This window comes from Camelus ferus, chromosome 3 (genome assembly GCF_009834535.1).
Source record: "Camelus ferus isolate YT-003-E chromosome 3, BCGSAC_Cfer_1.0, whole genome shotgun sequence".
NCBI lineage: Eukaryota > Metazoa > Chordata > Mammalia > Artiodactyla > Camelidae > Camelus > Camelus ferus.
In genome coordinates, this window is record NC_045698.1 from 115,263,391 (window position 1) to 115,288,143 (window position 24,753).

Below are 24,753 nucleotides of genomic sequence, written 5' to 3' on the forward strand. Positions count from 1 at the left end.
TCAGGATCCTGTGGGGGAGGAGGGAGGTACCGGCCAGTGGAGGGAGGGCGGGCTGTATTTAAATACTGTCTAGTGTTGGACAGAGACACAGGCCTTGGGTCCTGGGGCTGACCTGGGCCCGAGTGTCTCCCCCCACCCTGGGGGCCTTGCTCTAGTGGGACTTAGGCAAGGATGTGGTGCTAGGGCAGAGGGGGCCCTGCGAGACAAGCCACCTGCCCTGCAGTGCTAAGGATGGGAGGCCTATCAGCTTGGGTGCTGGCCTTTGCTGAGAGAAGGCCGGGGGGTGGGGAACCAAGAAAACCCAGCCACGTCACCCCCACTTCGAAATCCCCAGCACATTCCCAGCCTCCTCGCTGTGGGTCCAAGTGAACAGCGCCTCCTCACCCACCCTCTCAATGGATCCAGAGTGCCCAGTCCTGGCTGGGCCTCACAAGGAACCTGGACCCTCTGCACAAGCATCAAGGTCCAACAGACAGGACGTATTAGACCCCAAAAAGCAGACACTGTGCCTGAGACACTGAGGTGACAAGTTTCAGTGGAGAGGTGACATGTCCTGGGCCACACAGAACAGAGCTTTATTGCTAGAAGGGACTCTGGAGCAGGGTGAATGCCTTCCACACTGGTGCCTCCAGCGTCCCCCCAGGACATGTTGCAGCCAGTTCTCACGACCCGCACTAAAGGGACACGGTGGCGGCCACGACTTCCTCCAGCTGCTGCAGGAGCTCCTCTGGCTGTGGTGAGAACGCGCTGGTGTCCACTCTCTGGAAGTCAGCGTGGGCCACCACGCACTCCAGCACCTCAGCTATGCGGCCGACGTCAAAAGCGGCCTGCTGGGGGCCCAGCCCACAGCCCTTGCTACCCCCCACCTGGCCAGGGTCCACGCCCTCAGCCAGGAAGCGCAGCCTCCTTTCAGCGATGACCTTGAGGAAGTGATAAAAGTCCTTGAAATTGATGCCGGAGCACGACTTCATCATGACCTGGGTCAGAAAGAGCGGCCAGTGAGCCGCCACTCACGCACGGCTCTGGGCAAGCTCTTGCCCACCTTGTACAGAATTTAGGCTATGAAGGGCCCTGGGCACGGCCTAGCCCTCAGGATGGAGGAAGACACCCAGGGGCCGGACTCAAGCGCGTCTGAGTCCTGCAGTCTGGAAGGCCCAGTGACCTGCCTCGGTCCCAGACTCTCGCTCACAGAGGCAGGTCCGGTGGCCACCCCCCACCCTCCCAAAGACTGCAGCTCTGGCCCTAGGAGACCACACCCTCCCGTGGGACCGCAGGCTGTCCTGGGGGCTCCTCCACACCCTCCCCCCGCTGAGGCCTCGGCCCTGGTGAGGCCCCTACCCGTCCTCCCACTGTAGCCCCGGTGAGCCTTTCCGCGCGCCCCGCTCCTGCTCAGACCAGCCGTCCCACCTGGCAGTGGCGGTGCCAGTCGGACATGGTGTCCCTCCACTCGATGATCTCCCGCTGCACCGCGCAGAGCTCCTGCTGCAGGAAGTGCCACATGTTGGCCAGGTTACAGCCGTTGACCCAGTTGTGGTTGATGGAGATGGTGTCCTCCTGGAAAGGGCAGGGCGCAGGCTGTCCCCACTAGCCCACAGGGGGCACTGTCCCCTCCCCGTGTCCTGAGGTCTTCTCAAGCTGGAAAGGGCTGTTCCCATCTCCCGATGGGTGCCAGAAGGGAAAAGGGAGCCGGGGCTGTGATCATCTGAATCCACAGTTAACCCAGAGTGGGGCTCCCCGGGGGCTGGGACAACCCCATGGCTTGTAGACCCCTTGCCCATTGCTGCCCAGGAAAGCAACACGGGAGGGAGGGAAAGAGGCTGGGGGCCCTCAGCAGTGCTGCGTGCAGGAGCCAGCGTGGCCACAGGCAGGACCAGCCTTGCCCGTGGCCTGCCGTGTCCCACATCCGGGCTCTCCCAGAGGAACAGCCTGCCCACTCTGTGGGACCAGGAGGGGCGGGCTCACCCCGCTCTCTGCAGGGAGGCGTCTAGGAAGGCACTGAGGATGAGGAGGGCCACCTGGCAGGCCACGGGGCACAGCTGAGTCGGGAAGCCCTGTGGCCTGTCTCCCTGAGCCCTCAGGACCACAGCATGTGGGGCAGGGAGGGCCCACCCTACCAGGTTGTGGACTTGGTGGTGCCACCCACTGGGTACAAACACCATCTCGCCAGCCTCCTGTGTGACCTCCAGTGGTGGATTACAGAGATCGAGCCTGGCGTGTAGGTGGCCATCTAGGAGTGTGGGGGAGGTCACATCGTAGGGCAGGCCACCGCGGCTATCCCGCAGGAATTCTTCTTGCCCCGGTGGGAAGAAGAACCACTTTTTCCTCCCGCAGATGTTGACAGACCAGCTGAAGGAGCGGAAAATGTCGGCGTGGAACGGTGACCTGCACAAGAGCTCCTGTTGGTGTCTTGTGGCTCAAATGTGGGCTGTGCGCCTTCTGAATTACACAGGCCACGCTCAGAGGCCTCACTGGTCCCCAGTTCTCAGACCCGGCCTGTGGGCCAGGTGGGAGGGCCAGACCTCCCCCACCCCAGAGCAGGTGCCTGGGCTCTTGCCACAGAGCAAAGAGGGTAAGTGGGCTTAGGAATGCCAGACCTGGCAGCCACCTCCATGACCTGGCTGACGGAAATCTGAGAGGCTCTGGCCAAGGACCGACACACCAGCAGGAACAGGAGGGTGACGGGGGTCAGGGTACAGGACGGCGGTGGGAGCAGACAGGCGGTTACCAGGTGCCGCTGGGCCCCATGTAGACGAAGCGGTAGTCATCCACGTCCAGGACGTCCCAGTACTCGTTGAGCCAGTCGGACGAGAAGTACACGGGTAGGGTGAACACGTCCTCCGCTGAGGAGTCCCTTCACAAAGAGGCGTGAGGCTGCAGCCGAAGGCGCTGCCAGCCCACCTCCCAGCACCCAGGTCCTGAGGCCATGAGAGACCCTGAGAGGTTTGAAGTTATGTGAATGATGCTGACCTGCCTCTGGAGCCAGCGCCAACTGCCAGGCTGAGTGGGCCACATCAGGCCATCCAGCCACAGCCTAGCCAACAAGCACAGGCAGTGACCCAGCCGTTCTGGGCCCCTCCCGGACGCGCTCCAGGCCTTCAGCCTCTGGTTCTAAATGCATTGTCTGCGTCATGCTGGTTTCCCAACTTTGGGGGCCTCCTCTACTTTTTCACCCACACCAGGGACCTTGACTCTGCCAAGTGGATTCACAGGCATGTACACCAAGGTCCTTTGTACCTCGTCTCTCAAGCTCTCACTCCCTAGTCCATCCCCACAACCCAACCAATGGGCTCCCAAACAGAGGAGCATTCTAAGTTAGCCCAAGGAGAGGTGCAGCTCTGCCAACAGCACGGTCCCACGTCACTCGCAGTCAGAGGCCGTGGCGGGGGAGCCTCAGCACCAAGTCACCCGCAGTTCCCTAAGACACTGTGCAGGCCCTCTGTTGCCATATCTTTGTGCACTGACAGGCGCCTGCTCATCCTTCAAAACAAGGCTCAGGTATCAACTCCCCTGTGGCCACCCCTGCCTGCCTGATCCAGACCTTTTATTTTAGGGTTGCCAAAGGAAATGCAGGGCACTCCATCAAGACTGAAATTCAAATAAACAACGAACGCGCTTCCAGGCTAAGTGTGCCCCCTGTGACACCTGGGACACACCTGCACCTGAAAACCCCTCACAGCTTATCTGAAGCCCGAACTCACCGCGCGTGAGCGTCTGCGTCTCTGAGCTCATCTGCGTTCCTGGAACGAGCTCCTGAGCTCTAGGACCAGAGTCTGGCTGCATCTCACCCACTGTCTGTTGGTCCGGCTCTCTCTGCCAAGCAAGCAGTTGTGTGGCAGACAGCACCCAGGGCAAGCTTTGAGCAGGATGCTCGTGCCCCTCGTGCACTCTCGGATTCATCTTGGGACTCACTAGGATCTAAGTTTGTTTTTTTTTTTTTTTTTTTTTTTGAGTCTTAGTTCCTGCTTGAGCAAAACAAGAATTTGACTGTTCACTCATTCGTTATTGGAGCACCCACTCTGTGCCAGGTGGTGCCAGTAGGTGGGGGTCTGACTGTGATCCCCTCTCTGCTAGTGAAAAGCACAGCCCTGGCAAGGAAGAGGGACACAAAATTCTGAGGGCCACCTCAGAGTATGAGTGCCAGCAGAAGGCGTGGAGCTGCCCAAGGAAGCGAGAGGTTTCTTAAAGCAGCGTCCTTCAAGCTCCTCAGGAGGAAGAAGTTTGTGGTCGACGGGGACAGACCTCAGAAGGCCTCGTTAAAGTGTTGGCCTCATTGCTTGTTAGCAATGGAGACCTTAAACGGGCAGGACACAGTCCTGCCGGAAAGATCTTTGGGACTTCAGTGAGTCTAGCAGCAGGGTGCGGGATTTGAGCTGGGGCAGCTAGTCTGGAGACTGGCAGCAGCCAAGGTGGATGAGAGCAAGCCTGACTTGGAGAAGCAGGTTGGGAGAGGGCAGGCTGATCCCAGGAGCATCCGAGAGGACAGGCAAAAGCTAGATGGTGCCAGTTAGATTTTTTAGATGAAGCTGACAAGGACAGTTATGGGCAAATGTGACCAAAAAAAAAAAAAAAAAAAAAAAGGTAGCAAGCACAGCCCATCTGGGCCACTGCCAGGCCCACACTCCTCACAGCAGCCAGCCCTGTCCAGGCACGGTGAAATGGCCACGACGGGACAGAATGACACTTCCAACCACTCTGAAGAGAGCAGGTTTTATACTAATTAAATTCTTAGCTGGGGAAAAGACGAGCTCCCCTGTGTGCAGCCAGGACTCACTCAGGGCAGGAAAAGCAGTGCTGGGGCCAGTGCTCCAGGCTCCTTTACCTGCACAGATGCCAGTCTTTGAGATAGAGACAGCCCCGTGGAGAGGAGTAGTTCCCCTGAATGTACTCTTTCCAGTAGCTGATGTAGTCTCTGAGGGGCATGTGTTCTTTGGGGTTGGAGTTGTATTCTTGGACCCCACAGTTTGCAACAGGTACAACCAGGTCTCCTGAAAGGCAAGGGTCAGGCACAGACTTTTCTGAGAGTGCTCCAGCCTGTCCATCCTCCCTGACCCTGTCCGCCCTCCAACTCATTGGTACACACGTCTCCAGATGAATTCTTCTGGGGACCGACTCATGCCCTGCCTCCCTCAAGCCTTCCGCGGCTTACCTCATTAGCGCCCTCACAGTCTGACCCAAGGGAATTTAGCAGGGCGAGAGTCAAAGGACACTGGCTCTAGTCCTGTGTTTGCTAGTCCATGATGTCGCTGCCCTGCCCAGGCACTTGCGCTCCTCACCATAGTTCTGAAGCAGATAATCGAAGTTGGGCTTTCCGCCGGGCGTCACCCAGAGCCTCCTACTGCCCCAGTCCTCGGTGAAAGCGCTGGAGAAAACACAGGGCAAGTTGGGGAGCAGGTAGCCCTTGAAGAAGTCCGCGTAGGAGAAGGCGTCTGGCTTCTCGATGAAGTCCACGCGGTCCAGTTTGGGGCAGACTCTGCCGGGTAGGCGCCCCCGAAGCCCTCGGAAGTGGCTCTCGGCGAACACGCGCGTGTCCCTGTCCATCCCGAGCCAGGCCCCGCCTCCGTGGGGCGCGGAGCGCGTAGGGTGGGGGCCTGCCGGGGGGTCGGGAGGGCTGCTGGGAATGGGGCAAGGGTCGGGGGGGCTCGGAGGAGCTGCTGCGGACAAGGTGGGGGGCTGCCGGGCGGCCAGAGGAGCCTCCTTGGACCGGAGGGGCCGCTGGGGGCGGAGCAGCGGCCACGGCCCGGCGGAGAGCGGGGGCCCAAAATCCGGCTTCCGGATTTCCACTTCTCTGCTCTTTAAACTGGGAGGTGAAAAAGGAAGTGCTTCCTAAAAGTAGTACCGGCGTAGACGCTCTGGGCATCCGCGGCTTGGCGCCCAGCGCCCGCCAGCACGAAGAAGGCGAAGTACAGGAACCGGTAGTGCGCAGTCGTCCCGGCGCGTCGTCCCGGCCAGTCGTCCCGGCGCAGTCGTCCCGGGCCAGTCGTCCCGGCGCAGTCGTCCCGGCGCAGTCGGGGGGAACCAAGATTCCGCGGGCGCAGTTCCCGCCGGAGCCGAAACGCCGCGCGCCGGGCCCCGGGCGCATGCTCACACAGGCAGCGGCCCTCACCTGGCGCAGGCACTGAGGGGCTACGGTGCCTTGGGCCCCGCGCCGGGTCCGCCCCGCTTCAGAGGTTTTCGAACGGTGCGGGCCCCGGGTCTCGCTGTCTTCGCGCCTCCCCAGTGACTCAGGTAAGCGGTGTCCCTAGTCTGCAGCTGGGCCTGTGTCCCAAGCCCCTCCGCTGGTCCCTCAGCACAATTTCTCCCGCCGCTAATGCCTGGGTGAGGACCCCTCCTCTTTCCAGTGCTCCAAGGACGCAGAAGGTGGTGGCATGTGGGCTGGGCTAACAAAGAGGCACAAGGGCCAAAGGAGGGGTCCTGGGAGATGCTGGGTGTCTAAGGCGATGCTGAGGGCCTGGAGGGGACGCTGGGGGCTAAGGGGGATGTTGGGGGCCAGGAGAGGTTGGTGGGACCTGGAGGACATGCTGGGGGACTAGGGATGCTCTGACGTGCAGGTGTGGGGGACAGGGGTGGGGACATGAGGCTGTGCACACCAGCAGACCTGAAATGGGGGGCCATCAGAGGGGGACTTGGGTGGGGGTGACACGTCAGGGTTTCAGCATGTTTGAGAAATAGATGTCCTTCCAACACAAACCTCCCCACATCAATATGGAAGGAAGAAAATAGGTCTGTTATTGTATGGGCAGATTACATGCATGCTAGGCATCTGCAGGAGAGTACAGAGGTGGGCAGAACTTCAGACATTTCACACACAAGAAGCAGAAGAAAGACTAGGTATGACCCCCACCCCCCACCCCCATCGCTGTCTCCTGTCTCCTTGAGGGTAAAATAGATGCACGAGCGACCCCTGCCTCAGTTCTGGAGGTGTGTGTTTGCATCTCTGAGTCAGCAGGTGGTGACTGTGCCTTGTAAAATCTGAACACTGAGTTTGTTTCATTCCTGACCAAAGGAAATAGCCAAAGGGAAGGGGAGGGGCAACTCCCTCCTCTTTAGTAAGCAGTGAAGATGTAATCTTGTTTATTTACCCCTATAGGTGTCATAAGGGAGATTCTGAGGATACTGAGGCCCTGAGCTTTGGAGAGGAGCTTGCTAAGAGTAGTTCCCAGGGATATGAAGCTCATGCATCAGGACAACAGCGAGGACCAGAAGTGGGGAAAGGCAGAGGAGGGGAAGACTAGGAAGACAGTGAGTTTGGGAGAGTCTGGAGTCCAGGCAGAGGAGGGGGCCAAAAGTGGGAGCTGAGAACATGGGCTAGATAGGACAGGCGGTGGCGAGTTTGTGGCAAGCAGACCAGTGTGAGGGGTTGTGTGACTCAGTGTGCACTGTGCTCCCTTCCCAGTCTGGCTCCTTGTGCCTCATGTGGTCAGGCTGTGGAATTCTTCATTGGGCCAGTGTGGGGCAGAAAGTGAGAATGCTCTGGGAAGCTACAATAGAGAAAAAGAGTCACCTTTAATCCCATCAAGAGATGAGCACTTTTCATTCTTGATACAGAGTTATCCTTCCACGCACTTATTTGTTTGTTTTTCTGTTTTTTAATTTAAAAAAATTTAATTGAACTATAGTCCATTTACAATGTTGTGTCAATTTCTGGTGTACGGTGCAATGCTTCAGTCATATAGGAACATACGTATATTCGTTTTCATATTCTTTTTCACCACATGTTAATTTTTTTCTCTCTCTCCCTCTCTGCACACACATAGACACAGGGTCTCTCTATTTTACATATATGCAAGTTTATGTATGTAAGCTTTCTCTGCTTTTAGCTTTTTAAAAAAGATTAATGGTACATGGTCAGCTTCTTGCTGCTTGTTGACCAGGAGCTCCTCAATTACTTGATTTAAGTTGTAAGTTGAGATCATGGAAGGCAAATAGGAAGTGTGTGGGAAGCAGAGTTTTCACAGTTGTCTAAGATTTGGGAACTATGGCTCAAAGTTTGCCTCATAGGGGAGATAGGAAATTCAGGTAGTCATTGCCTCAGAGGAACCCCAGGATTTCAGCTCCTGAAGCTCTGTGGTTGAGACTAAGTTTTGTAAGGAAGGAGAGGTTTTAGGCCAGCAGGTCCACACGCTCCCCAGGATTGTAGGGACAACTGACCCAGTAACTCCGAGTTGGAGAGGAAGTCTCCTTTCTTGAGCATTTGCCCTGGGCCAGACATTTTGTGTGGTATTTGTCCTCGTTCACACAGTGGCCCTCTGATGTTGGCAGCGTTACCTCCACTGTGCACATGAGGCTTCAGCTTAAGGAGCATGATCAGAGTTGGGACTGGAACTCAGGTCTGTATCCCTCCGAGGCCCCTAGACGGCAGCCCTGGCGTCACCTGGGAACTGTTGAGCACTGCGCACTCCTGGGCCCCACCCAGACCTGAGTCAGAACCTGGGGTGGGACATACCCCACAGAGGGCCAGAAAAGGGAAATGGTAGGAGAGGGGATCAAAAGTCAGCACTTTGTTGGAAATGCAGTGGGAATAACGAAATTCTAGCTCTCTGCTCTGAGAGGTTAGAAAGACAGTGTGTACCATGTGAATAGGCCATGCGATTGCAACGGAACACCCCCAAACGGCACGTTTGAACCTCCCAGGTTGAGAGTGGGAGCCTCTGAGGAGCAGGAGGTGAAGGTAATGGAAAAGACTGGCCACTGGTGCCTGGAGACACTGCTCCCACTGTTCTGACTCTAAGCCTTCTTGTGGTCAGGGGTTACTGGAAGGTGTGTAAAATGTCGCTTGGTCTGTTACTTTGGAAATTAACTAAAAATAGGGTGTTTACCTGATACTGCGTCTACTCCAGAGCACAGGTCTGTGCCAGTGCTAAGAGAGACCCATTATACTAACTGCCGTGTGTTAGGAGTTCAGTCCCTGGGACCACTTGTTTCTTTCCCGGGAGCGTCACTGTGTGGACCAGCCTCAGACACTCCTGGGGTGCCTTACCGTTACCTCCTCTCCCTAGCCCAGCTCTACCCACAGGGGCAGCACGAGTCTACGGGTCTTTTCACTGGGAGATGCGGGTTCCAGGTTACAGCAGGTGAAGACCGAATAAGGCCTCCAGGAACTTAGCTTAGAACGGAGACCGAGGTCAGCGTGTAGAAGGAAGAAAACTGTTTAAAGGGGACACGGTTGATGTTTTCGTGTCATATGTGGTTCACTCAGCACATACTTACTGGGTTCCTGTGATGTGCTGGCATTGTGCACAGGGCACCCTCCTTGTGTTGCTTGCCTTCTCCAGTGTGTCGCCGAGTTGGCACCATGTAAGCACAGTCACAGGCTCTGTGGAGTTAAGGGGAGTGCTGTGGTCGGAGAAGGGTCTGTTACGGGGGAGAGGATGCCACTGGAGCAGCGACCTGGGGAGCAAGATGGAGCTGGCCATTTAGTGTCCCAGGAGCAGCAGGGTGGGGAGCCCTGAGGCAGGAACAGAGGAGAGAGGAGGGGCTGGGTGGTGAGGCTGTAGTTAGTAAAGCCTGCATGGCTGGGGTGGGGACTTTGGATTTTACTCGAGGCACGTGGGGAAGGGTTTCAGCAGAAGAGTGGCATTTTCTAATTTTGCTTTTTAACTGTCACATCGGCTGCTGGATGGACAGTGTGTGGTGGGGGCAGAATGAAACAAGCAGGCCAGTTGGGAGGCTGTCCAGGAGAGTAATGACACCTTTGCATAGTGTTGTGTCTGCGGGGATGGGGAAGCAGAGGGCAGATGGGAGGTACGACTGCCAGGACTGGCTGATGGCTCGTTGGGAGGGGTGAGGAAGGGGGATCCAGGAGAACTCACCTGGCAGTGCCTTCACTGAGCTGCAGGAGCAGACGGAGTTGCTTGCTAAGTTGGAAGTGCCCGTTGGATGGTCAGGCAGAGAGGCCCCGTCAGTACTCAAGTCCCAGAGAGTCTGGGCTGGAGGGGAAGGTTTGGGAGGCATCGGCCTGGAGGTGATACTAACGCCGTGAAACTGTGTTGACTCGCTTGGGAGGAGAGTAGTCATTAAGACCAAGGCCGAGACTGAGCCATTCTAGCAGTCAGCAGTCAGGTGGACGAGGAAGCACCAGCAGAGGAGGCTGAAAACAGGCCCTTGGGGAGTGGGAGGCCAGGGGAGCATAGTATCCAGGAAGCCAGGATGTGACGTCTCTCAGGAGTGGGGCAGCTGTGCTGAACAGAGGTTAGGGTAAACGTGGGCGTGGGATCTGGCTCCCTGGGGGCCGGGGCAGAGCAGTGTCAGTGCGCGGTGGGGACAGGAGTCTGTCTGGAGGGGGCGGTTCCTGGGTGGTGGGGGATGGGCAATCACGGGAGAGTTTAGAGCCTCTTGGAAGAGCAGGAAGTAGAGAGGACTGTGGGGATGTAGGGAGGGGGTTTGTCCCTTTTAAGGTGGTCTTAGAGCACATGTGCAAACTGATGAGCTGATCCAGGACAGGGGCTGGTAAACCGTGGCCCACAGGCCAAGGCTGGCTGCCCCCTGCTTTATAAATGAAGTTTTAATGAAACAGCCACACCCCTTTATTTCTGTATTGTCTCTGGCTCCTTCTGCTCTGCCAAAGCAGTGGAGCAGTGTAACAGAGCCCACATGGTCACAAAGCATAAAATATTTACTACCTGGCCATTGTCAGAAAAAGCGTGCCCTCCCCTGGTGGCGGAAGGATGGACAGGTTGACGTTGCCTGGAGAGGGAGGAGGTTGAGATCCAGGGTGCATGAGTCTGGCCTTTGAGGGAGCAGAGACACTGCTTCCTGCACACTGTACAGGGGGACCAGAGGAAAGGCAAGCCCCCGGGGACAGGACAGGTGCAGTGTCTGAGTCCTCGGCTGAGGGACAGGCCGTGTGTGGGTTGGGTCTCTGCAGTACACACGGCAGTGTTGTTCTCGCTCTGGCCTGTCCATGGAATCCTCATTTATTCTGGTCTGTTGGGAAAGCTGCATGGAAATCTGTGGTAGGAACAGTTGTGGCCACAGGTGACCCGAGGTCGTTGTGCCTTTTCCTCGGTGACTGTGACACCTGAGCACTTTTCTCCTGTTTCTTGTCTACGGTGCTGTAATGAGAAGTGTTTTGTGCTTCTCTTAAATCTTTCCTCTTACTTTTCTCTCTTCTTGAAATTTTAGAATATTTCAGAGCTGATTTTTGTCCTTAGATGTTTTAGTTAATTTATTGGTTAAACAGAGGCCCAGAAGATGAAGTAACTTTTCCACAGTCGTAAAGCATGTGGCACAGCTGGAGTTGGAACTTCAGCGTGCTTCCTTGGATGCTGCAGTGCCAGACTCGGTGATTCTTTGAGGAGTGTGTGCATAATCTCACGCAGTGCTCAGGGAGCACCTCCCAGAATACAAGCTCGGGAACGACGGCTCGGGCCAGGCAATTGTTAATATAAATTCAATTTCCAGGCTAAATCAAACTTTCGAAGTGTGGGGAGCAGAGGTAAATAAGGTGTGACCCCTCTTCGGTACTTTTGGGGTATTGGGGATGGTGTATGGCAAACGGGGAGCGGCCAAGTGGCAGGAGGCTCTTTTCAGCCAGAAGGACCAGGGCCCAGCTGGTTTCAAGTGCCGACCAGGCCTGCGAGCACACTGCAGCGGCGGGGCCCGACGTACCTGCCTCCGACGTTTGTCTTGGCCGTGGACACACTGGAACCCGTGGTTAAATTGATGGAGTGAGTTCGCCCCTAATTCTGAGAGTGGAGGCCTTCTCTGTTACGCACGTCTGAACGACTGCCGAGCGGCCTGACGGCTGAGCAGGGCTGGCGGGCTGGGCGAGTGGCTCACTGGGGGCCTCGCGGCTCGTGGGGGCCGGCAGGTGTGTGGGTCGTAGCCCGCCGCAGGTGTGCACGTCACTGCCCTGTCCTGTGAGCGGGCCGGGCCAGCCACACGCTAGTCTGTCTGACGTTGTTTCCAGTGTCCGGCTGAGTGTTCCCCTCACTAGGGAGAAGGGTCCGATGAAGGCACCTCGGCCTCGCGGTTCCTTTTGTCTCGCGTGGACTGTGGTTCCGGAGGAAGGCGCGCTCCCAGCTGCTCTGCCGCACGCGGTGAGCTTCCCCACGCTCCAGGGTGTGCCGGGGGGTGTGTGCAGAGATCTCACGGGCAGAGCCCCTCGAAAGGATGACGCCAGTCTTCTGTGCAGAGAAGGTCAGGAGTTTTCAACAGTGAGGAGATCTTCGTTAGCTTCCCAGTGACATAGGAGCATGGGTCTCCTGGCTCCTTCACAGAGGCTGCTGAGCTGAGGGCACGAGGTTGTTTGTTTGCTCAGTGTGTTTTCAGTGTTGAGGTTTCCCTTGGCCCGACATTCATCTTCATGCTGGCTAAGAAGGCGGGTTCTTGGGTTCCTGTCTTTTTGAGCAGGTTTCTGACCCCATAAGCCTCAGGCTCCTCTGTGACGCAGGGTGGTCATGTGAACCGATGCTTGAGAAGGTGGCACCGGGCCTGAGAGCAGGAAGTCTCTGCTTCTTCCTGCCCCAGGCCTGTTACATCCTCCATGGAGGGGGCTTGCCTTCCGTGTGGTCTTCATCTGGAGCAGTCCTTTTTCCACTTACTCTTTGTCCTTTTCAGTATAAGAATATGCAATCTTGTTGCTTATCTTTAAGTGTGTGTGTTCTGTCTCCTTACGTCCATACCCCTCTTGTGCCTGCATGATTTTGTAACTCCTTAAATATGTAGGTTCTAAGGCCATTACTTTGTCAGAATTGAAGCTAATGCAAAACACTTGAAGATGCTAATACTCCTGCAAGAGTGTTGGCCAGGCTGTCGGTGGACTTCTGCCACTGCTGCCGCCGTGGCTGGGCTGTGCTCGCTCGCCTGTAAGTGTGGCGGGTTGGGTAGATGACCTCTGTGAGCCTTCCAGCCCTGATGTCTTTGTATTTATTACTTCCAAGTTCCATGTTTTGTTTTGCAATGATGACAAACTTCTCAGGCTTAATATGGCAGCTCTCTTTTAGGCTTGCCCAAATTTTAGGTGTTCGTAGTGAGCAGAGCTGGTACGCGGGGCTGGTTTGTAGCATGAGTGACAGGAGCTGCTTGGCGGGATGCGCACCTGGGAAGCTCAGGCCTGCCCTCACTTTTGTGATTAAGTTCTAGGATGGACTTGGGGAATACTTCATTCTGATTGCTGTAAGGGTTAAATATATTTCTTATGTTTTGGAATCAGGTTGCTTTGCTTTAACCTTAATTTTGTTTACATTGGGCACGTTCTTCCTTCATCTCCTCTTTTTTCACTGTCATGTTTGTTTGTTTGTGTTTGTGACCAGGTCCTTTCAACTCTGATCAGTCGGTGAATGAGATTAGATGGCAGGTTCTGGGCATGGCGATGCTCTAGGGGTCGTTAAAGGAACGGGATTGAGGAGACTGTAAGCTCCTCAAGTCCTGCTCGACGAGCTGGGTCGGTTCTGTGCAGGCTGTGTGCTGTTCGTGGTGCTTGCAGTAACACATGCAGCGTCTGGTAGGTGCCGGACACTCTCCTGAGCTCCTTTCAAATACCAGTTCAGTTAAGCTTTACACCCGCAGTGTGGGGTAGCAGGTACCGTTGTCATCCTCACTTGCAGATCGGGAAGCGGAGGCAGAGGGGCGGGCAGCCGGGGTGACACAGGTGAGCGGCAGCACCTGCCGCGTCCCCAGGAGAGGCGCACGTGCAGCCTTCCAGCTGCGCTGCTGCCCGAGGCGGTGATCGCAGGCGTTTCTGCAATTGTGCTCGCTGCTCGGCTGAGATGCAGGTTTGGTATGTACCTCATGTGTAAGTTCATTATTAATTTTTAATACAATTTTATATTGTTAATAAATACTCAGTCTTTCATTGAAGTATTAATGCGAAAAATGAACAAATCATTAGAACAGAAAATGCACAAATCTTTAATTAACACAAAATGGGCACACCCCGAGCAAGAAATGGAACATTCCAACACCACAGGGCCTCCCTCCTCCCCAGTTAGAACCACTATTCTGATTTCTTGTTCCTGAGATTTTCTTATACTTATTTTTAAAGTAGAAAAGTTTGGGGAAAGTTTTCGTAATTCCCTTAAGTCAAGTAGAAACATCCTAGGTGTTGTTCATTGATAGAGGGGGTTCTTGGAGTTTGCTTCCTAAACATTTAGTTTTAATAGGAAGATTCTGGTATGAAGAACCCATGCCCAAGAGCAGGAGGGTCTTTCTGGTGCATGTCACTGTCAGGAACCGTGGAGCGTCTGGGACTTTACTGCAGGCTGAGGCGTGAGCCTGGCACAGATTGGTAGCCGTGGCAGGAGACAGGAGCCCCTCGGCCAGAGAGACAGGGCCTGTTACCATGGCCCCGCAGTGTCATGTGTGCACCTGCTCCCCTTGCCCGTCCCCGGTGGGTGCCGCACATACCTTGGGTTCGTATCACAGCTTGTGGGGGACTGCTAGCAGACCTGCCAGCCTCTTGCCGCCAAGGGGACCCCACCTGTTATCCTGGTCAGGAAACATCTTTCAACCAAGAGGGGGACGCTGTCCACAGTTCCATGAAAGATAGTCTGGGACAAAAATGGACATAAGGTATGGAGAAACACCATGGAGAACTGCCTCCCAGTAATGTCTACACCTTGTTTCTATATCATCTTGGCTTCAGTGAATTTTCCCCAATCCATCAACCGCTCTGATTGATTTGGCCAGGACCAGGTCAGTGCGGTTTGTCTCCAACAGTGTTTAACTAAGGCCACCACCGGCAGGACTCTAAGCGGTGGGCTGAGGCCAGCCTGCAGCATTGGCTTCAGCTGTGCTGAGGGTCTCAGCTGGGCAAACACCATAAACCGTGAGCGTCTGTCCTGTTCGTTTCAGTCACAAAGCGTTTCCTGAGTTAGGATTATGAGTAAAACCTGGTCATCGCCCTTTGCGAGCTTGCAGTCAAATAGCAAGTGGTCATCCTGCCGCTGAGCAGGCACAGTAAGGAGACGCAAGGCCTACACAGCCCCACAAGGCGGGGGAGGCAGGGGCTGGTGGGGGCCCTCGAACTCTGGAAGGAAGGCCGTGGTGGCAGTGGGGGCACTTTGGCGTCCCAGTGGCAGGGGACCAATTCGACTGCTGCTGTGGGCCGGTGAAGACTTCCTTACGTTTCTTGACCACGCCTCCAGCCCTGAGAGCTTTGGGGTTTTGTTTGCATTAACTCACTTCATATTTGACGGTACGTTACCTAATCTCAAATCACTGTGCTTCTGTATAGTTCGGGATCTCAGTTCAGTACAAGTTTTCAGGGGCGGGTACTGCCTTTTTTTGCTGTCTGGCCTTGTGTTGCCTGAGGCAGTGCCCAGTACGGTAATGACACTGAGGAATCCGAGTCTTCAGAACACAGCTCAGTGAGGAAGTTCGTAGAATTCCGATGGACTCTGAGCTCCCTGAGGCAAGGACTGTGTCATTGTTGTTTCTTTTCTACCTGCAGCCCAGCCTGGCACGTGGGGGGAGCGTGAAACCTGCTGAACAAACGCAGCCAATCCTTGTGCCCATTCTTTGAAAGCCCACACATGTCAATGTTTTTAGAGATAATATTTCTTCTATTTTTGTGAGTGAGGTCATGTCATAATTAATGTTTGTGTGTGAGAGAGAATAGGGAGAGAGAGAAGGAGGAGGAAGGAAGAAAGGGAGGGAGAGAAAGAAGGAGGGAAGAAGGAAGGAAGAAAGGAGGGAGGGAGAGAAAGAAGGAAGGAAAAGAAAGGAAGGAAAGAAGAAGTAGAAGGGATGCCTGATTGCAGGGGGACCTCTCCTGGGAAGGGCACTGAACTTCAGGCGTTTCCAGGCTTAGTTCCGGCCACGCTGATGTCATGAGCTTCTGGACTGGCTCTGTACAAGGCCCTCGCCCTTTCTTGGTCTTATATTTACTTGAACTAAGCGTTCTACAGGGTTGTTTCAAGCCTGTCAATCATGTCTTTTTTGTTGTTGTTGTTTTTAACATTTTTTATTGAGCTATAATCATTTTACAATGCTGTGTCAAATTCCAGTGTAGAGCACAATTTTTCAGTCATACATGAACATACATATATTCATTGTTACATTTTCTTCGCTGTGAGCGACCATAAGGTCTTGTATATATTTCCCTGTGCCAGACCGTATAATCCTGTCCATCTATTCTACATTTTGAATCATTACTTTTAAAAGTGCATTGATAAATGCAAACTGTAGATATAAATAGTACATCTCAATACATATAACTTTGTAAAAGTGTCTATAAAAGTATGTATACATAATTATATAACTAGGCAGAACTCTATAAGATTAGTTGGGCTTACGAAAAGGGGGAAAATTTGTCTGTAGGATTATTTTCTCTATAACATAAGTAAATTTATAAAAATTTCAAGAGGAAAATGTTTAGAAACTTGTATGTAGTGTGTAGTTGATGGGGGTCATCCCAGCCAGAATGGCTTTCCTGTGAAGAATTCTAGGGCGATGGTTTCCAGTGAATTCCTTCCTTCAGTCACGTCCGTCTTTGGACCCTGGTCCCAATGCGGGTGCTCTGGTGGGTGTGGGCCATCTGGGGGCTCTGGGGGCCTTGATGCCTGGGGACAAGCACAGATCTGGTCCTGGCCCTCGCCTCTGCTTGGTAAGGCAAGGTCTTCATCCCGCCTGTCACAAGTGGTGTCAAGCCTTTGCCGGGCAGACCTGGCCACGTGCTGGAGTCTCTGGTGCTCAGAATCCCAGTCACACCCCTGCTGTCGGTGTCCAGGTTTCTCTAGTCCAAGTGTGATGATACGTTTAGTCTCGCCCACCCACTAATTTGTCCCCTTTTCTTCAGAGGCAGAGTGGCCTTGGCCAACGTGCAAACCGACCCAGGAACCAGATGAGCAGAGACATCTGCGTCCACACCTGGCCATGTTCCTATTATTTAGAACTTGAGAAGCGATGGATCCCTGGAAAACTTTCATTAACTCCTCTCTCACTAAAATTTATGACTGATAAAACTGGAGAGATTCTTGTCAACTTTCCGCTTTCTAGTATAATTGAGATCAAGAAAGAGGCTTCTCATTTTATCTTCAGTTCTATCACCATCCTGGAGAAGGACCATGTCAAGCACTGGTTCAGTTCCTTGCAGCCTAGTCGAAATGTTGTTTTCAGCATCATCGAGCATTTCTGGAGAGAGCTGCTGCTGTCCCAGCCTGGAGCTGCTGTCGAGGGTTCCTCCTCCCCCGCGACCAAGGGGAAGGAGCTGACTTGTCTGATGGCCTGTTCCCAGAAGCGTCTGGAAGACACAACCAGAGTCCTCCACCATCAGGGAGAGCAGCTCGACAGCATAGCCAGAGGCCTGGACAAGATGGAGTCTGACCTGGACGTGGCTGACAGGTAAGCCCTGTAACCCTGGCCCGACCCTTGGATGGCTGTGGTGTGGTCTCTTCTCCGTCATCCCACGTTTACTGTGCGTTCAGCATTCTGACAATGCAGATTAGGCCCCAGTGGGGGACGCTGACTTTGGGCAGGCTGCTCTGGGTGTACAGATAACGAGGGCCAGTGTTTACTGAGGGTACGGTGTGTGCTGAGTGCAGTTGTCAGTGTTAGTGAGGATTGCCTCATTTAATCACCAGGCGAGCCAAGAAGAATGTGCTGTTCTTCACATCCTTTTACCGACGGGTACAGTGAGGCTGCGCGGTCAGGTAAGTTGTCCAAGGTCACGCACACTACGTTCACTAGCATAGTTTACCTATTTCTTTTACACAGCTGTGGACGAGCAAGGTTTGAGCGGAAGCATTTTAGCCTCAGAAGCTGCCGTCTTTGGTGCTGCCCCGACCACTCCCAAACCTTTAGTCTCGGGGACTGCCCCTCCCCGCTTGTAAAAGTTGAGGACCCGGAGAGCTTTTGTTTACATGGGTTATATACACCAGTGTGTACCATACTGTTGTTAGTTGAAGTATGTTTGATTTACAGTCTTATGTTAGCTTCAGGTGTGCAGCAGAGTGATTCAGTTATACATGCACGTGTGTTCTCTCTCAGATTCTTTTCCTTTAGAGTTTATTACAAGATGCTGAATATAGTTCCCTGTGCTGTACAGTAGGTCCTTGTACTTCATCTGTTTTACACATGTTAGTATGTATCTGTTAATTCCAGACTTCTAATTTATTGCCTTTTGTTCCCCCTTGGTAACCATCAGTTTCTTCTCTATATCAGTGAGTCTATTTCTATTTTGTATATAAGGTCATTTGTTTCATTTTTTTAGATTCCACATACAAGTTATATCATACGATATTTGTCTTTGACTGACTGAATTCACTTAGTATGACCATCTCTAGGTCTATCCATGTTGCTACGTTTTAAAAAATTGGAGTAGAGTCAGTTTACAATGTGTCAGTTTCTGGTGTACCACATAATGTTTTAGTCATACACATACAGACGTACATTCCTTCTCATATTCTTTTTTATTATAGGTTACTACAAGATGCTGAATATAGTCCCATGTGCTATGAAGTGTAAAAACTTGTTGTTTATCTATTTTATATATAGTAGTCAGTATCTGCAAATCTCAAACTCCCAATTTATCTCTTCCCACTCCCTTCCACCCCTGGTAATCATAAGTTTGTTTTCTATGTCTGTGAGTCTGTTTCTGTTTGTAAATAAGTTCATTTGTGTCTTTTTTTTTTTTTTTTTTTTTTTTTTTTTAGATTCCACATGTAAGTAATGTCTTATGGTATTTTTTTTCTCTTTCTGGCTTCACTTAGAATGACAATCTCCAGGTCCATCCATGTTACTGTACATGGCATTATTTTATTCTTTCTTATAGCTGAGTAATATATACAATATTCCATTGTATGTATACACCACAACTGCTTTATCCAGTCATCTGTTACTGGACATTTAGGTTGTTTCCATGTCTTGGCTATTGTAAATAGTGCAGCTGTGAACATTGGGGTGCATGTTTCTTTTTGAATTAGAGTTCCCTCCTGATATATGCCCAGGAGTGGGATTGCTGGATCACATGATAAATCTATTTTTAGTTTTTGAGGACTCTCCGTACTGTTTTCCATACTGGCTGCACCAGACTACGTTCCCAACAACACTGTAAGAGAGTTCCCTTTTTCTCCATACCTTCTCCAGCATTTATTTGTAGACTCTCTGATAATGGCCATTCTGACCATTGTGAGATGACACATCAGTCAGGTTTTGATTTGCATTTCTCTAATTAGCACATCACTAAATGAGCATCTTTTCATGTGCCTGTTGTCCTGTTGGATGTCTTCTTTGGGGAAATGTCTATTTAGATCTAATGTCCATTTTTCGATTGGGTTGTTTTATTGATATTGAGCTGTATGAGCTGTTTGTATATTTTGGATATTAATGCCTTGTCAGTTGCATCATCTGCATGTATTTTCTACCATTCTGTAGGTAATCTTTTAATTTTGCTGTGGTTTCCAATGCTGTGCAAAAGATTTTAAGTTTAATTAAATTCTTTTTGTTTGTTTGTTTGTTTTTTGTTTTGTTTTGGTTTTTTTTGTCTTTTTTTTTTGCTTTTGTTTTCATTACTCTAGGAGACGGGTCCAAAAAAATATTGTTGCAATTTATGTCAAAGATTGTTCTGCCTATTTTTTTCCTCTAGGAGTTCTATAGTATCCAGTCTTACATTTAGGTCTTTAATCCAGTTTGAGTTTATTTTTGAATATGGTGTGAGAAAATGTTCTAATTTCACTTTTTTACATGTAGCTGCCCAGTTTTCCCAGCACCACTTATCAAAGAGATGGTTTTCTCTATTGTATATTCTTGTCCCCTTTGTCAAAGACTGATTGACCATAAGTGCATGGGTTTATTTTGGGGCTTTCTGTCCTGTTCCATTGATCTGTGTGTCTGTTTTTGTAACAGTTCCATACTGTTTTGATTACTGTAGCTTGGTTGTATAGTCGGAAGTCAGGGAGCATGATTCCTCCAGCTCTGTTCTTTCTCAAGATTGTTGTGGGTACTCAATATCCAAATAAATATTTGGATATAAATATATATCCAAATAAACTCTGGATTTAAAAATTTTTGTTCTAGTTCTGTGAAAAATGCCATTGGTAATTTGATAGGAATTGTATTGAATTTGTAGAATGCCTTGAATTTTATGGCCATTTTAACAATATTAATTCTTCCAATCCAGGGAACATGGTGTATCTTCCTACCTGTGTCATCTTCAGTTTCTTTCATCACATCTTACAGGCTTTGGAGTGCAGGTCTTTTACCTCCTTAGGTAGGTTTATTCCTAGGTGTTGTATTCTTTTTGATGTGATGGTAAATGGGATTGTTTCCTCAATTTCTTTTTCTGATATTTGTTGTTAGTGCGTAGAAATGCAGCAGACTTCTGTATGTTGATTTTGTATCCTCCAACTTTACAGAACTCACTGATGAGCTCTAGTGGTTTTCTGTTGGCATCTTTAGGATTTTCTATGTATAGTATCGTCATCTGCAAACATGCGGTTTTAATTCTTTCTTCCCTCTTTGGATTCTTTTCATTTGTTTCTGTTCTCTGATTGCTGTGGCTAGGACATCCAAAACTGCTTTAAAGAAGAGGAGTGAGAGTGGGCCTCCCTGTCTTGTTCCTGATCTTAGGGGGAGTGCTTTCAGCTTTTGGCTACTAAGTATGATGTTAGCTGAGGGTTTGTCACATACGGCCTTTGTTATGTTGAGTTGTGTTCCCTCTGTGCCCAATTTCTGCTGAGTTTTTATCATAAATGGATGTTGAATTTTATCAAAAGCTTTTTCTGCATCTATTGAGATGATAATATGGCTTTCAGTCTTCAATTTGTGAATTCACATCGAGTGATTTGTGGATATTGAAAAATCCTTGCATTCCTGGGGTAAATCCTGTATGACCCTTTTAATGTATTGTTGGAATTGGTTTGCTAGTATTTTGTTGAGGATTTTTGCATCTGCGTTCAGTGATATTGGCCTGTAGTTTGTGTGTGTGTGTGTGTGTGTGTGTGTGATGACCCTGTCTGGTTTTGGTATCAGGTGATGGTAGCTCATAGAATGAGTTCAGAAGTATTCCTTCCTCTGCATTTTTGGGAATAGTTTCCGAAGAATAGGTGTTAACTCTTCCCCACATGTTTGGTAGAGTTCCCTTGGGAAGCCATCTGGTCCTGGACTTCTGTTTGTTGGGAGGTCTTAAATTATTGATATAATTTCAGAGGCTGGTAATTGGTCTATTCATATTTTCTATTTCTTCCCGGTTCAGTCTTGGGAGATTGTAGCTTCCAGAGAATTTTTTCTATTTTTCTATTGGTTTTTAAGTCTCCATTTCGTTTATTCTGATCTTTATGATTTCTTTCTTTTGCTGACTTGGAGTTTTGTTTGTTCTTTTTGCTTTAGGTGTAAGATTAGGTGGTTTACTTGAGATTCTGTTTGTTTGTTTACTGAGGTAAGCTTGTACCACTACATACTTCCCTCTTGGAACTGCTTTTCCTGCACCTCACAGGTCTGGATCACCATGGTTTCTTTTTTATTGGTCTCTAGGTGTTTTTTGATTTCCTCTGATTTCTTCAGTGATCCATTGGTTGTTAAGTAGCACATTGTGTAACCTCCACGTTTTTGTGTTTTCTGCCTTTTTTTTTCTTGTAATTGATTTCTAGTCTCATAGCGCTGTGGTCCAAAAAGATGTTTGATATGATTTCAATTTTCTTAAACTTACAGAGGCTTGTTTCGTAGCCTCTACTAGTATGTGGTATATCCTGGAGAATGTTGCACGTGCACTTGAGAAGAGTAGGTATTCTGCTGCTCTCTGATGGAATGCTCTGTAAATATCAATTAAGTCTACTTGGTCTAATGTGTTATTTAAGGGCTGTGTTTCCTTATTGATTTTCTATCTGGATGATCTGCCCATTGATGTAAGTGGGCTGTTAAAGCCCACCCCTTTTATGTTTGTTAATATTTGTCTTATATATTGAGGTGTCCTGTGTTAAGTGCATATTTATTTACAATTGTTCTATCTTCTTGGATTGATCCCTTGATCATTATGTAGTGTCCTTTGTCTTTTGGAACAGCATTTTAAAGTCTGTTTTTTCTGATACAAGTATTGCTACTCCAGCTTTCTTTTGATTTCCATTTGCGTGGAATACCTTTTTCTATCACCTCTTTCAGTCTGTGCATGTCTCTAGATGTGAAGTGAGTCTCGTGTAGGCAGTGTATGTACAGGTCTTAGTTTTGTATCCATTCAGCTGGTCTGTGTCCTTTGATGATGTAGCTTGTGTACATTTAAGGTAACTATTGATGTGTCTGTTCTTACTGCCATTTTGTGAATTGTTTTTGATATTTTTGTAGGTCTTTTTCCCCTCCTTTATTCTTTTGTCATCTTGTGATTTGATAACTATCTTTAGTGTTATTTTGGATTTTTGTGTGTGTGTATATCTATTACAGATTTGTGGTTTGCAGTTACCGTAAGGCTTTGCTTAGCAGTCTCTCCATGTACGTGATTGTTTTAAGTTGCTGCTCTCTTAATTTCAAATGTGTTTTAAGTACCCTGCATGTATACTCTCCTCCCCTGATGATTACTGCCTTTATATTTTATTTGAAGCCATACCGTGGTGGGCTGACAAGGGGCACAGGTGGGGAGCAGGAGGAGGAGTGTGAGCAGCAGAAGATCCAGCTGAGAAGGAGCCAGCCGTGGTTATTGTTTTACATCTAATTGTTTTGTGTATCCCTTAACTGCTTATTGTGGATACAGGTGATGTTACTACTCCTGTGTTTTAACCGCCCTACGTCTTTTTGTGTGGATGTTTACCTGCCTTTACTGTGTGCCTGCCTTTACTGGTGAGCTGTTTCATTTTGTAATTTTCTTGTTTATAGTTGTGGCCTTTTCTCTTTTGCCTACAGAAGTTCCTTTACCATGTGTTGTAAAGCTGGCTTCATGGTGCTGAATTCTTTTCGCTTTTGCTTGTGTGTGAAGCTTTTGATTTTCCATGAAATCTGAATGAGCGCCGTGCTGTGGGATTGTTCTTGGCTACAGGTTTTACCCCTTCGTCACTTTCCGTATGTTGCGCCACTCCCTTTGGGCCTGCAGAGTTTCTGCTGAGAAGTCAGCTGATAGCCTTGCGGGAGTCCCTTGCATGTTACTGGTTGCTTTTCCCTTGCTGCTTTTAGTATTCTCTCTTTATTTCTAATTTTTGCAGTTTTGATTATGTGCCTTCATTTGTTCTCCTTTGGGTTAATCCAGTGAGGACTCTGCACTTCCTGGACTTGGGTACCTGTTTCCTTTCCCAGGTTTAGGGAAGTTTTCAGCTATTATTTCTTTAAATGTTTTTTCAGGCCCTTTCCTGTCTTCATCTACTTCTGGGACCCCCATAATGCAAGTATTAGTGTGATGTCATCCCAGAGGTCTCTTAAACTGTCCTCATTTCTTTGTTCTGAGGTAGTGATTTCCACTACTCTGTCTTCCAGCTCCCTGATCCATTCTTTTGTGCTATTTAGTCCACTACTGATTCCTTCTAGTGTGGTTTTCATTTGCATTATTCTTCATCTCTGTTTGGTTGTGTTTATATTTTCTAACTCCTTGTTAAAGATGTAAAACTTCTCGCTCTGTGCATCCATTCTTTTCCTGAGTTCTTTGATCATCTTTGCAATCATTACTCTGAACTTCTCAGATAGATTGCCTATCTCTGCTTCACTCAGTTTTTCTTCTTGGGTTTTATCTTGTTCCTTTGTCTGGAACATAGTCCCCTGCTGTCTCATTTTGTCTATGTTACTATTTGTATTTTTGTGTATGTGGCAGGTTAGTTACATTTCTTGACCTTGGAGACGTGGCCCTCTGTAGGAGACGTCCTATGCATCCAGCAGTGCACTCCCCTCTCACCACCCAAGATACATGCTCTAGGGCTTCCCCTAAGGGGGCTGCATGTGTCCTTCTGTTACGGCACGCTGACTCTATAGGTTGTCTGGTAGGCTTGGTTGGCCCCTCGTCTGGTTGGTTGTGGGCCCCGCCTTTGTGCGGATGGTGCTGGCTGCTGTTTAGCAGGGCCCGTGTGCGTGGTTGCTGGCTGCAGAACCCTGGGGGTCCTGGGGCTAGTGATGGCGCACGGGTGAGCAGAGTCAGGGTCCTGAGGAATCTGAGGCTGTTGCCTGCCCACTGGCAGCTGAAGCCACGTCCTGGGCTTAGTGTTGGTTGGACTACTGGCAGGCAGAGCTGGTTGCTGGATTCTGGCTGCAGGGCCCAGGGATCCTGGAACTCATTTCACACTGTTGGTTGGGGGAGGGGGTCTGGTTCCTGACACAGTTCGTTTGGGGGACGGGGTGTCTTGAAGATTGCGCTGTCTTGCTAGTGGGCAGGGCCGGAGCCCAGCTGGTCCCAGGGCAGGGTCTGGCCTGTGTTGCGGGATTGTAGTTTTCTTGCTTCTAGTGTCTGCTCCCTGGGGCGTGACACTGTTCTAGAGACTTGAGCAGGCTTCCTGGCGGGAGGGCTGGTACTGCCCTCTAGTAGGTGGAACTGTGTCTTCGCCCTCAGGTGGGCAGGGCCATGCCTAGGGACGTGTCTAGAGCCAGCTGTGGGCCTTAGAAGTCCAAGGCAGCCTGTCTGCTGATGGGTGGGGCTGTGTTCCTGCCTGGGGAGTTGTTTTACCTGAGGTGTCCCGGTACTGGAGCCTACTGGAGGCTGTTGGTTGGTGCCGATTCTTGGCGCTAATGATCCACTCTGTCAGCCGCCAGGAGTGCTCCTGGGGTTGAATGTACCCCAGTATGTCTGCCACCAGTGTCTGTGCCCCCAGGGTGAGCCACGGCCAGCCTCCCACATCTCCAGGAGACACTCTACAGGACCAACAGGTAGATCTGACCCACGCTTCTATCAGGTTACTGCTTTTGCCCTGGGTC

General features: G+C 50.6%; 2 protein-coding genes across 8 annotated transcripts in view; one reads left to right on the top strand and one right to left on the bottom strand.

The window, feature by feature from the left end:
* Window positions 1–530: 530 nt before the first annotated feature.
* JMJD4 (jumonji domain containing 4) lies at window positions 531–5,742 on the bottom strand. The gene is made up of 6 exons (XM_006189397.3): window positions 5,274–5,742; window positions 4,820–4,985; window positions 2,726–2,851; window positions 2,115–2,382; window positions 1,408–1,554; window positions 531–977 (listed from the first exon to the last, which is right to left on the bottom strand). Exons 1-6 carry the CDS (start codon window positions 5,536–5,538, stop codon window positions 675–677), a joined length of 1,275 nt encoding a protein of 424 aa, XP_006189459.1. The 5' UTR covers window positions 5,539–5,742; the 3' UTR covers window positions 531–674.
* A 324-nt stretch (window positions 5,743–6,066) lies between these two features.
* SNAP47 (synaptosome associated protein 47) overlaps window positions 6,067–24,753 on the top strand; it is an 85,457-nt gene continuing 66,770 nt past the window's right edge. For all 7 annotated transcript variants that reach the window (XR_004318914.1, XR_004318913.1, XM_032477271.1 and 4 more), the window contains exons 1-2: window positions 6,067–6,225; window positions 16,739–17,283. Coding sequence is in view for 5 of the 7 variants with exons in the window: in XM_032477271.1 (XP_032333162.1) it covers window positions 16,784–17,283 (500 nt within the window). In the remaining 2 variants the exon portion in view is untranslated. The remainder of the gene's footprint in view (window positions 6,226–16,738; window positions 17,284–24,753) is intronic.